Source organism: Rhincodon typus, chromosome 1 (assembly GCF_021869965.1).
Source record: "Rhincodon typus isolate 14 chromosome 1, sRhiTyp1.1, whole genome shotgun sequence".
Classification (NCBI taxonomy): domain Eukaryota; kingdom Metazoa; phylum Chordata; class Chondrichthyes; order Orectolobiformes; family Rhincodontidae; genus Rhincodon; species Rhincodon typus.
Window position 1 is genome coordinate 1,006,642 of NC_063332.1, and position 17,104 is coordinate 1,023,745.

Consider the following 17,104-nt stretch of genomic DNA (forward strand, 5'->3'; position numbering starts at 1 on the left):
GGCATGGATAGGATGAATAGACAAGGTCTTTTCTCTGGGATGGGGGAGTCCAAAACTAGAGGGGAAAGATTGAAAAGGGGCAGAGAGCCATCGATTGATACAGTACAGACGAGGCTCTTCAGCCCATGAGTCTGCACATACGAAATGACTCTAAATCAACACAAATCCTACTTTTCACCACATGACCCAACCCCCACCTTTTTCTTCACTTTATTGATGACTATATCGGCGCTGCCTCGTGCTCTCACAAGGATCTTGAACAGTTTATCAACTTTGCCAACACCTTCCACTGCGCCCTCAAATTCACCTGGACCATTTCTGACGCATCCCTCCCCTTCCTGGATATCTCTGTCTCCATCTCTGTTAACCGACTCACCACTGACACTCATTTCAAACCCACTGACTCCCACAATTACCTTGACTACACCTCCTCTCACTCACCGTGCTGCAAAAGTTAGTTGGGGAGGCAATGGCCTAGTGGTACTATTGCAGGACTGTTAATCCAGAGTCCCAGATAAAGTTCTGGGGACCTGGGTAATCCTGCCATGGCAGATGGTGGAACTTGAATTCAATAAATATCTGGAATTAAGAGGGTAATGATGACTGTGAATCCATTGTCAATTATTCGAAAACCCATCTGGTTCACTAATGTCCTTTAGGGAAGGAAACTGCCATCCTTACCTGGTTTGGCCTACATGTGACTCCAGACCCACAGCAATGTGGTTGACTCTTAACTGTCCTCTGGGTAATTAGAGATGGGCAATGAATGCTGCCTGATCAGTGACACCCTCATCCCATGAATGAATAAAAAAAATCAATCCCATACTCAATTCCTCCACCTCCGCCGCATCTGCTCCCAGGATGAGGCGTCCAGTTCTACGACTTCCCAGATATCCAGATTCATACACAGACAGATTCTAAACAAGGCCTCACACCTAAAATGCATTGCCTGTCTGAGATGCCAGCTCTTGTATACATTGATAAAACCTTTAGTTCTCTCGGGGCAGTTACCTGAAAGAAATTTTGAGATTTGCATTTAATCAATTGAAACCTGCATCTCCTTTCTGATTAAAGATTTAACAGGAGGGAGTCAGCCAGCCATTTTAGGTTTATTCAATACATTCGCATCAATTGAATGAACCTTTGATCTTTTACTTATAAATTCTGTGTCTTGATACCTCCTCTCTCACTACACCTGAGGAAGGAGTAACACTCCGAAAGCTAGTGTTTTCAAATAAACCTGTTGGACTATAACCTGGTGTTGTGTGATTTTTGACCTTGTCCAACCCAGTCCAACACTGGAACCTCCATATCCTTCAGGGAAGGAAAGCCACCCTTTCCTGGTATGGTCTATGTGGAACTAGAGGCCACAACTTCAAGATTGTCAGCAAGAGACCTATGAGTGAGATGAGGAGAAACTTCTTTACTCAATTGTTAGGGTTTGGAATGTGCTGCAGGGGAGAGTGGTGGAAGCGGATCCCATAGGAGGTTTCAAAGAGAGAACTGAATTCAATTCTTTTGTTGTCACATGTATTCAATGTAAAAATACAGTGGAAAGTGTGTACCTTCGCCATACATACATGGTGCCATTCACATTAACTTCAAATAAGATAAGAAAGAAAAGATAACTTAATAGAGTCCAACTTTCATTTCTGCTGCCACAGTCCCATTCAGGGCTTTCCAGCCCTCACCATGCCTCTGCCCATGTCCCGCTCCAGGCTTTCCAGCCCTCACCATGCCTCCGCCAATGTCCCACTCCAGGCTTACCAGCCCTCACCATGCCTCCGCCAGTGTCCCGCTCCAGGCTTTCCAGCCCTCGCCATGCCTCCGCCTGTGTCCCACTCCAGGCTTTCCAGCCCTCGCCATGCCTCCGCTCCAGGCTTTCCAGCCCTTGCCATGCCTCCGCTACAGTCCTGCTCCAGGCTTTCCAGCCCTCACCATGCCTCTGCTAGAGTCCCGCTCCAGGCTTTCCAGCCCTCGCCATGCCTCTGCCAGTGTCCTGCTCTCAGCTGCCTCACCGGCCCGCTCTCGCCAGTCCACTCTTGATTCACCGCTGACATCGCTCTGGCCCACGCTCAATGCGCCGTCGCTGCAGGATACAACCTGCGCATTCAGCTCCTGACATGTGGTTCCTGGTCGCGACTCAGCTCCTGACATGTTCCTCGTCGCGACCCAGCTCCTTCCCGACTCCTCAGGTAGGTAGTGAAAAAGGGTGGAGGGGATAGAATTATTACAGGGGGAGAGAGAAGAAGGGAGAAAAAGGAGGGACAAAGCAAGAAAGAGAAAGAGAACTGGTAAGCAGAGTGGAGCTCCGAATGGAACTGGATTTAGATTTAAAAGAGATGAAGTTAGAGGACTAGATATGGTTGGAGAGTCAGAAGCTCAATAGCTTTTTCAGGCACTGGTACAGTCACAATGGATTGAACAGCTTCCTTCTGTACTGAAAAATTCTATTATTCTATGTGACTCCATGTGACTACAACGTGGTTGACTTGTACCTGCCCTTTGGTCTAGCATTCAATGTCCACATCCCACGAATAAATGCCTCTGTTGCAATTCCTCCATGGAAGTGTATCCATTCCAGGGCATAGGAACCAGAACCCATACTACTCCAGGTGCAGCTCCACCGGTGTTTCATTCAAATAAAGCTAGACTTCTTTCTCCGTTACTCAATTCCTCTTGTGATAAATGCAAACATACTGTTTGCCTTCAGTCCTATGAACATTGTACATCCTATTTCAAAAGTTGTTTTTAAAATTCACTTTTTATTGTTGCTGCTGAGTTAGTTTTCATGCTATAGTAAAGTGAAATTCATACAAAGAATCGTTTCATTTGGAGACAGGAATCAAAATAATTGACTGATTGAATCCAGAAGGTTAAATTTACAATTAAAACATATGAATCTGTAGTCTCAATAAGTATAGCATCATGATTCTTACTGTTTTATAGCAAGCTCCTGTTTGAATTGACAGTGTAATTTGTTCAATGTTAATTTGTTCTGCTAAAAAAATCAGAAACCAAGCTACTTACCTGGTGAGTAAGAATACTTGTGTCCATGCTCCCATTTCTGTTTCTGCTTTCTGAATACTTTCAGTCAAGGTCTGTCTGCCGATTATGCAGAAACTTGAAATGTTTTACGACTGGGTTTTAAAAAAATCTAATTTTGCTTCATTGAGGCTATTAGCAATTATATTTTTGTTTCACAGAAGTTTGAGTATATTGGCAATGTTATTGAAAGCTGCTGCAAAATATTAGTGGTGGAAAGACAAAGATCTGTCACCAACAACAGATGTGACACAAGTCAAATTAAATATCCATAGGACGTTTTAAATAAATGAACACATATTTAATTTTGTTACGGCAGTGGTTGTCTGGAGACTGGACTGGAATCCCTGCTGAAGGCTGCTGGCAGCAATCTTCTAATTTTGAAGGTATCCCATTGTCCAAACATCCTGACTGATCGTTCTCTTTGGTTGGCAAGCTGTTACTGCCGTGCACTACAAGCAGTAACTTACAGGTTAGTAAAATGGTAATTTATTTGTGCAACTTCTTTGAGCTGCAGTCAGAAACAATTGCAATGCCATTCCTAAATAGAGCAATGTGATGCTGAAAATATTCAACATGTCTGGAATTGCATTCAAAGAGAGAAGCACAGTTAAACTTTCACATCAATGACCTATCATAAGAACTGATGAATAGCAAAGTTGTAACTGGTTTTGAGCAAGTGTAGAAGCAGGAAAAGTGTTGTGAGGGGAAGAACAAAGTGATCAGCTGGAAGACAGGAAAGGTTAAAAAGCCAGATAAATCTTCAAGAAAACTGATATTTTCTGTAAATTCTGTTTCCTTTAAAAACAAACTTGCCAGAATCATAAAATGGCCATAGCTGATCACACAATCACATTTCCAAAAGCTTCTGAACCATCTGCATTGTATAGACAAAATCTGGTGTAATGTCTTGAGCTGAGCTGTCTGCTTCAAGCAGTCTGCACCAAGGAAAACATCAAGACTCATTTGCTAAAGCTGGTTTGAAAATGAGGAGCAGTTGGCTGTTTTGAAAAACATTGAGGTAGACAAGTCCCCAGGACCTGATGGGATCTATCCCACTAAGCTGAGGGAGGCAAGTGAGGAAATTGCTGGGGCCTTATATAAAATCCTTGTATCCTCATTAGTCACGGGAGAGGACACAGAGGACTGGAGAACAGCCACTGTTGTTCATTTTTTAAAAAGGGCAACAAGGATAATCTGGGAAATTACAGGCCAGTGAGCCTTACGTCAGTGGTAGGGAAATTATTGGAGAAGATTAAGAGAGACAGGATTTACTCACACTTAGATTTATTAGGGATAGGATTTAATAAGGATAGGCAGCATGACTTTATATGGGAAAGGTTGTGATTGAGTTTTTTGAGGAAATGATGATTGAGCACAGGGCGGTAGATATTGTATATATGGACCTTATGTTAGGCAGTGTTTGATAAGATTTTATAGAATTATTGTTATCGGGGACACAGACAGGCGATTCTGTGTCAGTGAGCATAAATTTAAGATGGTTTGTTGCTTTCCTGGTGCTAGGATTAAGGATGTTTCTAAACGTTTCACGCATATTGTTAAAGGTGAGATTGAGAAGCCAGAAATTAATGTACACGTTGGTAGGAATGCCATTTTTAGGGAAAAGATTAAAGCAGCACAGAATGAATTTAAGAGGTTAGGTAGAAGATTAAAAAATTAAACCTTAAAAGTAGTAATTTCTGGTTTACTCCCAGTGCCAAACTCAAAACGAGGGAAGGAACAAAAAGTTAAAGGAGATAAATCAATGACTGAAGAGCTGGTATATTGTTCAGGCATTCAGGTTCTTGGACAATTGGAATGTCTTTTGGAATAGAAAAGATCTGTTCAAAAAAAGAGGGTCTAACTTAAACTGGAAAGGGACCAATATCTTGGCAGGAAGGTTTAGTCATTCCTTTAAGGGAGGCTTTATACTGGTAGAAAAGGCAAGTGGAGGAATTCTAAGTAACAGTGTAAATGGAAGAACAAAAACAAAGTTGCTGGAAAAGCTCAGCAGGTCTGGCAGCATCTGTGAAGAAAAAATCAGTTAACGCTTCGGGTCTGGTGACCCTTTCTCAGAAATTAGTTATGTTAAATGTTAACTCTGATTTTTTCTTCACAGAAGCTGCCAGACCTGCTGAGCTTTTACAGCAACTTTGTTTTTGTTCCTGATTTACAGCATCCGCAGTTCTTTCTGTTTTTATTTAGTGTAAATGGAAGGATTGATGGGGTAGGTTCTGAATGTGAGGAGAGCACGTTAATTAAAAAGGAAAGACAAGAAAGAGTCAAATTATGTAGTAACTCTGAAGAACTAAATTGCATTTATTTCAACGCAAGGGTAAGGCTGATGAACTCAGGGCATGTTTAGGAACATGGGATTGCGATGTCATTAGCTATCACAGAAACTTGGCTGAGAGGTGCAAGACTGGCAGCTCAATGATCCAGGTTATAGATTCTTTGGAAGGGTAGAAAAGGAGGCAAGAAAGGAGGGGGGTAGCATTTTTGATTAAGGAATACGTCACTGCTGTAACTAGGGAAGATATTTCTGAAAAATTGTCCACTGAAAATATATGGGTAGAAATTACAAATAAGAAAAGAAAGGCCGCTTTGATGGAATTGTACTATAGGTCCCCCAGTAGTAAGAGAAATTGAGTAACAAATATCTTGGGAGATCTCGGATATATGTAAGCATAATAAGGTTATAATAATGGAGGATTTTAATTTTCAAAACATTGTCTGGAACTAACATAGTGTTAAAGATTTGGATGGTGAAGAATTTGTCGAATGTGCTCAAAAAAATTTTCTTAATCAGTATGTAGGTGCTCCTACTAGAAACGGAGCAAAACCAGACCTTCCTTTGGGCAATAAGGCAGGACAGGTGACTGAGGTAAAAGTCGGGTAACACTTTGGGTCTAGCAATCATAATTCTATTAGTTTCAAAGTGGTTATGATAAAGGATGGGCCTTCCATAAAAGTTAAAGTTTTTAATTGGCGTAAGGCAAACTTTTGATGGTATGTTATGAAGTTGTGTAGAGTGCTTGTGAATTTGGAAGGCAGGAAGCTAGAATTTGTTTGTAAAAATGACAGGGGGGGAAGAGTGCATGATCCCTTTAAGAGGTAAAGTGCTTGTTTAAGCTTAGAGATTTATACAGGGAAAAAAAATGCCTGTATGTAGCTGATGATGTACAACCAATTCTGAAATTGAAACATATATCAATTGGCTGTGTGATTGAAAACCTTCGGCTTGTTTTGATATTTCGGCAACTAGCTGGAATCAGCCAGTTAATTTAAACCAAACACTTAGCGATTGAAAGCCAATTGAATTTAAATCTGATAGTTTTGACAACCTCAGACCAATGCTGTTGTAAGAAAATTGATATGTCATCCAAGGTATATAAGGAGGGATTTTTGAGAATCGGTGTGAGAGCAAACCACCATCTGAGAAATAAGCATCCAGCTCTCACAAGAAATTGCTAAGTTCTGTAAGAAAGCACCATCTATCCATAAAAGGTGCCACAGCACTTCGAGCTAAGGGTCCTCACAGAAGACTTCACAGAGAAAACATCCCTGACAGCCGGATCAGGGGAAGAAAGGCGTTTTTGAATTGAGAACAGCAGAAGAAAGACTTGTAGACTTTGAGAGACAAAGTTTTACTTTATTTTCTTATTACTTGGGTTTATATAAGTGAGCTTTGAGTTTATTGGAATAGCGTACCAGTAGAATTTGGTTCAGGTAAGAAATAGTATTTAAGGGGGAATTGTTCAGTTTGTTAGTAATTCTGTTAGTTTGTTCACCGTAAGGGTTAAATAAATAAAGTATTACTTATAAAATGAATATCAAGGATTTTCTTTCATTTAACCTCCCCTTCTCTGTAACAGTTTAATAGGTTAGGCGAGGTGAGGCAAGCTTCTCTGGGTGTTTTGGGTTTAATTATTGGAAGAGGACCTCCACTCCCACTGTAACAACTTGGGGCTTGTGTTTTGACTTTAATTATCAGAGGGGTTTGATCTCCCCTACCTAACAGTTTAGGGCCTCAAGTCCCGGATCTGGCTGGTTCGTGTATGGGATTTGGACAGATTTAAACAGGCTTGAGGATTAGTGTCCCAGATCTTTAAATAAAACTTAGGTGAGAAAAATCTGTTTAATTTCAGTTACTTGTGGTTGGTGAAATAAAAAGTGAGGGAAATGGCTCTTAACACTGTTAAAGATGTTCTGGGATTTGAAGATGCTTCCCAAATTTGCCAAGAAAATTTAGAAAAACAGAGGAAGGATATATCTTCAGAATTAGCAAACAGGCTAGAATTCGGTTTAACGAGGAACAAGAGGAAAGCTGAAATTGTAAAGGATTTACTGAAGCATTTAGGTATACCAGAGAAACAGGACAGTGCAGGGGTGCTAGAAAAAATTAAATTGCAAACAAGATAATTGGAGTTAGTGAATGAATGAGAATTGAAACAGTTTCAATTACATAGCAGATAAGGGTTCAACTATGAGGAGGGGGAAGTCAACACAGGACTGAGGATGAGATTACAACATTTAAAAGCCATTTGGATAAGTACATGAATAATAAAGGTTTGGAAGGATATGGACCAAGAGCAGACAGGTGGATCTGGTTTAGTTTAGCATGGACAGGCTGGACTGAAGGGTCTGTTTCCTTTCTGTTTGACTCGAGAACTCTACAGTTACAAGCAGAGGAAAAACAAAAAAAATGTTTGCGTTGGAAAAGATTAAGTTGGAACGAGAAGCAAAAAGACTTCAAATAGCAGAAGGAAAAGTACGAGATAGAAGTGAGGATGACCAAACTCATTGTAGCCAATAGCTAAGTAGGGATATGTACAAATATGTCCAAACATTACCAACCTTCAATGAAAAAGATGTAGAAGCCTTTTTTATTTCCTTTGAGAAATTGGTGAGGCAATTGAATTGGCCATAGACTGCGTGGGTATTTTACTTCAGACAAGGTTGGTAGGCAGGGCTAGTGAAGTGTTTGCAGCGCTGTCAGAGGAGGTGTCAGGAGACTATGAAGGAGTGAAACAGGCTATTTTGAGTGCCTACAAATTGGTACCAGAAGCATAGAAATAGAACATAGAACAGTACAGCACAGTACAGGCCCTTCGGCCCACGATGTTTTGCCGAACTTTTACCCGAATCCGAACGTCTACCTAACCTCCACCCCGACCTTATACTATCATCCATATGCCTATCTAATAACCACTTAAATGCCGCTTAAATGCCCCTAATGAGGCTGACTCCACTACCCTCTCTGGCAATGCATTCCACGCCCCTACCACTCTCTGAGTAAAGAACCTACCTCTGACGTCTCCACTCACTTTAAAACTATGCCCCCTCATAATAGCTACCTCCACCCTAGGAAAAAGTCTCTGGTTGTCCACTCTATCTATACCTCTGATCATTTTGTACAACTCTATCAAGTCACCTCTCATCCTTCGTCGTTCTAAAGAGAAAAGCCCTAGCTCTCTCAACCTTTCCTCGTAAGACCTTCCCTCCATTCCAGGCAACATCCTGGTAAATCTCCTCTTGCACCTTTTCCAACGCCTCCACATCTTTCCTGGAATGAGGCGACCAGAACTGGACACAGTACTCCAGATGTGGCCGAACCAGGCTTTTAGATAGCTAGAGCATAACTTCATGACTCTTGAACTCGATCCCTCTATTAATGAAAGCTAACACACTATACGCCTTCTTAACAACTCTATCCACCTGGATGGCAGCTTTCAGGGAACTGTGGACATGAACCCCAAGATCCCTCTGCTCCTCCACACTGCCAAGAATCTTTCCATTAACCCCGTATTCATCCAAATCATTGACAAAAATCACAAATAGAAGAGGACCCATGACAGATCCTTGCAGTACACCACTTGTAACTGAGCACCATGTTGAATATTTTTCGTCCACTACCACCCTTCGTCTTCTCAGAGTCAGCCAATTCTGAATCCAATCTGCCACATTTACCTCTATACCATGCCTCCTTACCTTCTGCCTGAGCCTACCATGGGGAACCTTATCAAACGCCTTACTTCAATCCATGTATACCACATCCACTGCTCTACCTTCATCTCCGTGTTTGGTCACCTCTTCAAAGAATTCAACCAGGTTGTGAGGCATGATCTACCCCTCACAAATCCATGCTCACTATCACGAATCAAACTGTGCCTTTCCAAGTGATCGTAAATCCTATCTCTCAGAGCCCTTTCCAATAATTTGCCCACCACTGATGTAAGACTAACTGGCTTGTAATTTCCATGGTTATCCCTATTCCCTTTTTTGAACAAGGGAGCGATGTTTGCCTCTCTCCAGTCTTCCGGCACCATACCCATGGACAGTGAGGACGAAAAGATCATCACCAAAGGCCCTACGATCTCTTCCCTTGCTTCCCATAGAATCCTTGGATAAATCCAATCAGGCCTGGGGGACTTATCTATCTTCAACTTCCTCAGAATTCCTAGCACATCTTCCTTACTAACATCAACCTCCTCGAGCCTACCAGCCTGTTTCACACTGTCCTCCTCTATAACTAGGTCCCTCTCAGTTGTGAATACTGAAGAAAAATATTCATTAAGGACCTCTCCTATCTCTTTAGGCTCCGTGCACAAATTCCCTTTACAATCCTTGATCGGCCCTACCCTTTCTCTGGTCATTCTCTTATTCCTCACGTATGTGTAAAAAGCCTCGGAGCTTTCCTTGATCCTATCTGCCAAGGTTTTCTCATGCCCCCTTATAGCTCTCCTAAGCTCTTTCTTCAGCTCCTTCCTGGATAACTTGTATCCCTCTAGAGCCTTTTCCGTTCCTTGTTTCCTAAACCTTACATAAGCATCCTTCTTCTTAACTAGTCGTTCGACCTCTCTTGAGAACCAAGGCTCCTTCACTCGACTGCATCTTCCCTGCCTGCTAGGGACAAACATATCGAGCACACGCAGTATGCATTGCTTAAACAATCTCCACATTTCAATCGTACTCTTCCCTGACAGCATCTGTTCCCAATTTCTGTTACCCAGTTCTTGCCTAACAGAATTGTAATTACCCTTCCCCCAGTTATAAACCTTACCCTGCTGTATGTATCTATCCTTTTCCATGACTATTGTAAAACTAACAGAGTTATGATCGCTACCACCAAAATGCTCTCCTACCAACTGGTCTAACACTTGGCCTGGTTCATTGCCAAGCACCAAATCCAAAGTGGCCTCTCCTGGTGTTGGTCTATCTACATACTGTGTCAGGAATCCTTCCTGAACGCACTGGTCAAAATCCACTCCATCTAAACTATTACAACTAAAAAGTTTCCAATCAATATTTGGAAAGTTAAAGTCATCCATGACTACAGCCCTGTGACTTCTGCATCTTTCCAGTATCTGCCTCCCAATCCACGCTTCTTCTCTGCAACTATTAGGGGGTCTGTAAAAAACCCCCAACAAAGTGACTACTCCTTTCTCGTTCTGGACCTCAACCCAAACTGACTCTGTAGACATATTCATTCTTGAACTGCCTTTCAGTAGCTGCTATACTAGCCCTGACTAGCAATGCCACTCCCCCGCCTCTTATTCCACTCTCCCTATTTCTTTTGAAGCATCTAAATCCTGGAACTTCCAACAACCATTCCTCTCCCTGAGTTACCCAAGTTTCTGTAATGGCCACAACGTCGCAGTTCCAAATACCGACCCATGCTCTAAGTTCATCTGCCTTATTTCTGATACTTCTCGCATTGAAGTATACACACCTCAAACCATTTCTGTGTCCACAATTACGCTCCATCGACCGCATTTCTTTATAAACAACCTCACTCCCTGTTGTGTCTGTTGGAAGGCTGAATACTTCATCCTCTGAAAGTTCAAACAGCGAGAAGAGCTGCCGAGATGGCAGATGAATACGCATTGGTGCATAAATCGACTTGGAGCTTCCAACAGCAATATCTTTTCGTGAGCGATAGAAATTGGGAAAAATGGAGATCCTTCAATCAAAAACAAAATGTAGATCATACTGGGAATAGTTTACCACATTTGAATAAATAGAGTGTGAAAAAGAGGTGAAAGGCCTGAGGTGTTTTACTGTAATGGAGGCGGCCACAAAATCACCGTGCCAGTAGTTTAAGAAGGGCACTGGGAAAAAGGATATGGTAAAAGATGGAAAACCAGTGGGATTAGTTGATGTAGTGAAGGAAATCCCAAGAGAAGTCGAGGAGCCTAGTCACAAGCTGGATCGAGAGATGGTGCCCAATCTCAACAAAAGACTTCACCTCTGTGGGTAAGGTTTACTGGGGACAAGAACTGGGGAGAAGGTAAAGAAATTAAAATATTGAGAGATACGGGAGCTAAGGAGTCTCTCATAGTAAAGAGATGAAAGTATTTGTACTCCTTATGCAATGTAGCCCAAGAGAGTGATAATCTGTGGAATAAATGGAAAGAGTTTTAGCATTTTCCTTGTAAGATCAGGTTGGAAAATCTAATCAAGACTGGGGAAGTGACAGTAATGGTAATGGTTGAGTGGGTGATATGCCAGGCCATGAGGTTACAGATTGTGCTGGAGTACAATTTTGCTGCTGATGATGGCCCATATTGCCTCATGGATGTCCAATCTTGAGTTGCTAGATCTGTGTGAAGTCTGTCCCATTTAGCATGGTGATAGTGCCACACAACACAATGGAAGTTATTCTCAATTTCGTCTCCACAAGATTGTGCGATGGTCACTCTAACTGATACTTTCATAGACAGATGCAGCTGACAGATTAGTAAGGATGAGGTCAAGTACGTTCTTCTCTCCTGCTGATTCCCTCACCACCTGCCACAGACCCAGTCTAGCAGCTATGTCCTAGAGGACCCGACCAGCTCGATCAGTAGTACTGCTGTCGAGCCACTCTTAGAACAGAGAACATAGAACAGTACAGCACAGTACAGGCCCTTCGGACCATGACATTGTGCCGACCTATTATCCTCCTAAGATCAAACTACCCTGCATACCCTACATTTTACTATCCTCCATGTGCCTATCCAAGAACATAGAACATAGAACATTACAGCGCAGTACAGGCCCTTCGGCCCTCGATGTTGCGCCGACCTGTGAAACCAATCTGAAGCCCATCTAACCGAAACTATTCCATTATCATCCATATGTTTATCCAATGACCATTTAAATGCCCTGAAAGATGGCAAGTCTATTACTTTTGCAGGCAGGGCATTCCACGCCCTTACTACTCTCTGAGTAAAGAACCTACCTCTGACATCTGTCCTATATCTATCATCCCTCAATTTAAAGCTATGTTCCCTCGTGCTAGCCATCACCATCCGAGGAAAAAGGCTCCCACTGTCCACTCTATCTAATTCTCTGATCATCTTGTGTGTCTCTATTAAGCCACCTCTTAACCTTCTTCTCTCCAATGAAAACAGCCTCAAGTCCCTCAGCCTTTCTTCATAAGACCTTCCGTCCATACCAGGCAACATCCTGGTAAATCTCCTCTGCACCCTTTCCAATGCTTCCACATCCTTCCTATAATGCGGTGACCAGAACTGTACGCAATACTCCAAGTGCGGCCGCACCAGAGTTTTGTACAGCTGCAACATGACCTCATGGCTCTGAAACTCAATCCCTCTACCAATAAAACCTAACACACCGTACGCCTTCTTAACAACCCTATCAACCTGGGTGGCAACTTTCAGTGATCTATGCACATGGACACCGAGATCTCTCTGCTCATCCACACTACCAAGAATCTTACCATTAGCCCAGTCCTCTGTATTCCTGTTACTCCTTCCAAAGTGAATCACCTCACACTTTTCCGCATTAAACTCCATTTGCCACCTCTCAGCCCAGCTCTGCAGCATATCTATGTCCCTCTGTAACCTGCAACATCCTTCCGCACTATCCACAACTCCACCGACTTTAGTGCCATCCGCAAATTTACTAACCCATCCTTCTACGCCCTCAACCAGGTCATTTATAAAAATGACAAACAGCAGTGGCCCCAAAACAGATCCTTGAGGTACACCACGAGTAACTGAACTCCAGGATGAACATTTCCCAACAACCACCACCCTCTGTCTTCTTACAGCTAGCCAATTTCTGATCCAAACCGCTAAATCACCCTCAATCCCATGCCTCCCTATTTTCTGCAATAGCCTACCATGGGGAACCTTATCAAACACTTTACTGAAATCCATATACGCCACATCAACCGCTTTACCCTCATCCACCTGTTTGGTCACCTTCTCAAAGAACTCAATAAGGTTTGTGAGGCATGACCTACCCTTCACAAAACCATGTTGACTATCCCTAATCAAATTATTCCTTTCTAGATGATTATAAATCCTATCTCTTATAATCCTTTCCAACACTTTACCCACAACCGAAGTAAGGCTCACTGGTCTATAATTACCAGAGTTGTCTCTCCTCCCTTTCTTGAACAAGGGGACAACATTTGCTAGTCTCCAGTCTTCTGGCACTATTCCTGTAGACAATGACGACGTAAAGATCAAAGCCAAAGGCTCTGCAAATTCCTCTCTAGCTTCCCAGAGAATCCTAGGATAAATCCCATCCGGCCCAGGGGACTTATCTATTGTCACACCTCCCAGAATTGCTAACACCTCCTCCTTATGAACCTCAATCCCGTCTAGTCTAATAGCCTGTATCTCAGTATTCTCCTCGACAACATTGTCTTTTTCCTGTGTGAATACTGACGAAAAATATTCATTTAGCGCCTCTCCTATCTCTTCGGATTCCACGCACAACTTCCCACTACTGTCCTTGACTGGCCCTAATCTTGCACTAGTCATCCTTTTATTCCTGACATACCTATAGAAAGCTTTAGGGTTTTCCTTGATCCGACCTGCTAAAAATTCCTCTGTCCCCTCCTGGCTCTTCTTAGATCTCTCTTTAGGTCCTTCCTGGCTAACTTGTAACTCTCAAGCGCCCTAACTGAGCCTTCACACCTCATCTCTACATAAGCCTCCTTCTTCCTCTTGACAAGAGATTCAACTTCTTTAGTAAACCACGGTTCCCTCGCTCGACCACTTCCTCCCTGCCTGACAGGTACATACTTCTCAAGGACACGCAGTAGCTGTTCCTTGAACAAGCTCCACATTTCAATTGTGCCCAGCCCCTGCAGTTTCCTTCTCCATCCTATGCATCCTAAATCATGCCTAATCGCCTCATAATTGCCTTTCTCCCAGCTATAACTCTTGCCCTGCGGTATATACCTATCCCTTTCCATCGCTAAAGTAAACTTAACCGAATTGTGGTCACTATCACCAAAGTGCTCACCTACCTCCAAATCTCACACCTGGCCTGGTTCATTACCCAGTACCAAATCCAATGTGGCCTCGCCTCTTGTTGGCCTATCTACATACTGTGTCAGGAAACCCTCCTGCACACATTGGACAAAAACTGACCCATCTAAAGTACTTGAACTGTAGCGTTTCCAGTCAATATTTGGAAAGTTAAAGTCCCCCATAACAACTACCCTGTTACTTTCGCTCCTATCCAGAATCATCTTTGCAATCTTTTCGTCTACATCTCTGGAACTTTACGGAGGCCTATAGAAAACTCCCAACAGGGTGACCTCCTTTCCTGTTTCTAACCTCAGCCCATACTACCTCATTAGACGAGTCCTCATCAAACGTCCTTTCTGCCACCGTAATACTATTCTTGACTAACAGTGCCATACCTCCCCCTCTTTTACCACCTTCCCTGATCTTACTGAAACATCTAAACCCCGGAACCTGCAACAACCTTTCCTGTCCCTGCTCTATCCACGTCTCCGAAATGGCCACAACATCGAAGTCCCAGGTACCAACCCATGCTGCAAGTTCACCCACCTTATTCCGGATGCTCCTGGCATTGAAGTAGACACACTTCAAACCACCTTCCTACCTGCCGGTACACTCCTGCGACCTTGAAACCTTCTTCATGACCTCACTACTCTCAACCTCCTGTACACTGGAGCTATAATTCAGGTTCCCATCCCCCTGCTGAATTAGATTAAACCCTCCCGAAGAGCATTAGCAAATTTCCCCCCCAGGATATTGGTACCCCTCTGGTTCAGGTGTAGACCATCCCGTTTATAGAGGTCCCACCTACCCCAGAATGAGCCCCAATTGTCCAAGTATCTGAATCCCTCCCTCCTGCACCATCCCTGTAGCCACGTGTTCAACTGCTCTCTCTCCCTATTCCTCGCCTCGCTTAAAAGTCTCTAAGGTATCTGACTCCGCCACCACTGCCAGCAGCCCATTCCACATGCCCACCACTCTCTGTGTGAAGAACCTACCTCTGACATCTCCCCTGTACCTTCCTCCAATCACCTTAAAATTATGCCCCCTCGTAATAGTCATTTCCGCCCTTAGAAAATGTCTCTGGCTATCCACTCTATCTATGCATCTCATCATCTTGTACACTTTGTTGTGGGTATTGAAATCCCCCACCCAGAGTACATTTTGTGCCCTTACCATCTTCAGTGCTTCCTGTAAGTGTTGTTCAACGTTGAGGAATACTGATTCATCAGTTGAGGGAGGACAGTGTGTGGTAATCAGTAGGAGGTTTCCTTGTCCATGTTTAACCTGAAGCCATGAGCCTTCATGGGGTCTGGAGTCAATGTTGAGGAATCCCAGAGCAACTCGCTCCCAATTGTATACCACTGTGCCACCACCTCTGCTGGGTCTGTCCTGCCGGTGGGACAGGACATATCCAGGGATGGTGATGTTGGTGTCTGGGACATTGTCTGTAAGGTATGATTCTGTGAGTATGACTATGTTAGGCTGTTGCTTAACCAGTCTGTGGGACATCTCTCCCAATTTTGGCACTAACCCCCAGACGTTAGTGAGGAGGACGTTACAGGGTCATCAAGATCCGTCCAGTTTCATTTCTTTGAGACTTTGGAGCGATTGGTACAACTGAATGGCTTTCTAGGCTATTTCAGAGGGCATTTGAGAGTCAACCACATTGCTGCGGGTCTGGAGTCACATGTAGGCCAGATCAGGTGAGGATGGCAGATTTTCCTTCCCTGAAGGACATTAGTGAACCAGACGGGTTTTTCTGACAATCGGCAATGATTTCATGGTGATCAGTCGATTTTAAATTCGACTTTTTTATTGAATTCAAATTCCACAATCTGCTGTTGTGGGATTCGAACCCCGAACATGAGCTGAGTTTCCTGAATTAATAATCTAGTGATAATACCACTGGGCCATCACTTATCCCGTGGGTATTGCGGGTAGCACATGAATTACCTGTAGGAAGTCCTCTAGCAGTGAGGAAGACTCAGTCTAAGATACAAAGCATTTCTATTGGCCCGGATTACATTAGGATGTGGTTGAATTTTGCCATACCAGTCATATGTGTCAAATCGTAGGAAAGCCTCAAGCAGTAATAAAACCAGCACCTTTGATATCAATTCCCGCATTTGAAGAACCTTTCAGGTGGTTGAGACTGATTGTGTAGGTCCCCTCCCTAAAACCAAAAGTGGAAACCGGTATTTGCAAACTGTATTGGATGTGTCTACCAGATTTCAGGAGGCAATTCCATTACGGAATGTGAAGGCAAAAAAGGTTGTGGAGGAATTGATTGCTTCCTTTACTCGTTACGTACTACCAGGGAGATTCAATCAGACCAAGGGTCCAATTTTACTGCCAAACTATTTAAGGTGGTCATGGACACTCTGGACATCCAACACTTTCAATCAAGTGCATACCATCCTGAATCCCAGGGAGCATTGAAAAAGTGGCATCAGACCCTACAGACCATGTTGAGGGCTTATTGCCAGGTTTACCCAAACCTGGGACAAAGGTATCCCGTTTATATTGTTTGCCATTAGGCATGCTCCAAATGAATTGACTCAGTTTACTCCAATTGAATTGATATTCGGGCACGAAGTAAGAGGGCTTTTAAAATTGATTAAGGAAAAGCTGATAGGTCTGAAGTCTGAAATCTCACAGTTGGATTGTGGATCTGAGGAGAGAGAAAGATTAAACAGAGTAGGTGAATTAGCTAGACAACATTTGAAGGTAGCACAGCATTAAATGAAGGAAGAAGCAGATAAGAAATCTAAAATTTTTATATTTGC

The 17,104-nt window shown here is 43.1% G+C and overlaps 1 protein-coding gene across 1 annotated transcript in view; it reads left to right on the plus strand.

Moving 5' to 3' along the window:
* Window positions 1-17,104, plus strand: part of LOC109923298 (F-box only protein 41-like) — a 100,755-nt gene that overhangs the window by 63,600 nt on the left and 20,051 nt on the right. Inside the window, exon 9 of the mRNA XM_048599487.1 lies at window positions 3,365-3,517. Coding sequence (XP_048455444.1) covers window positions 3,365-3,517 — 153 coding nt within the window. The remainder of the gene's footprint in view (window positions 1-3,364; window positions 3,518-17,104) is intronic.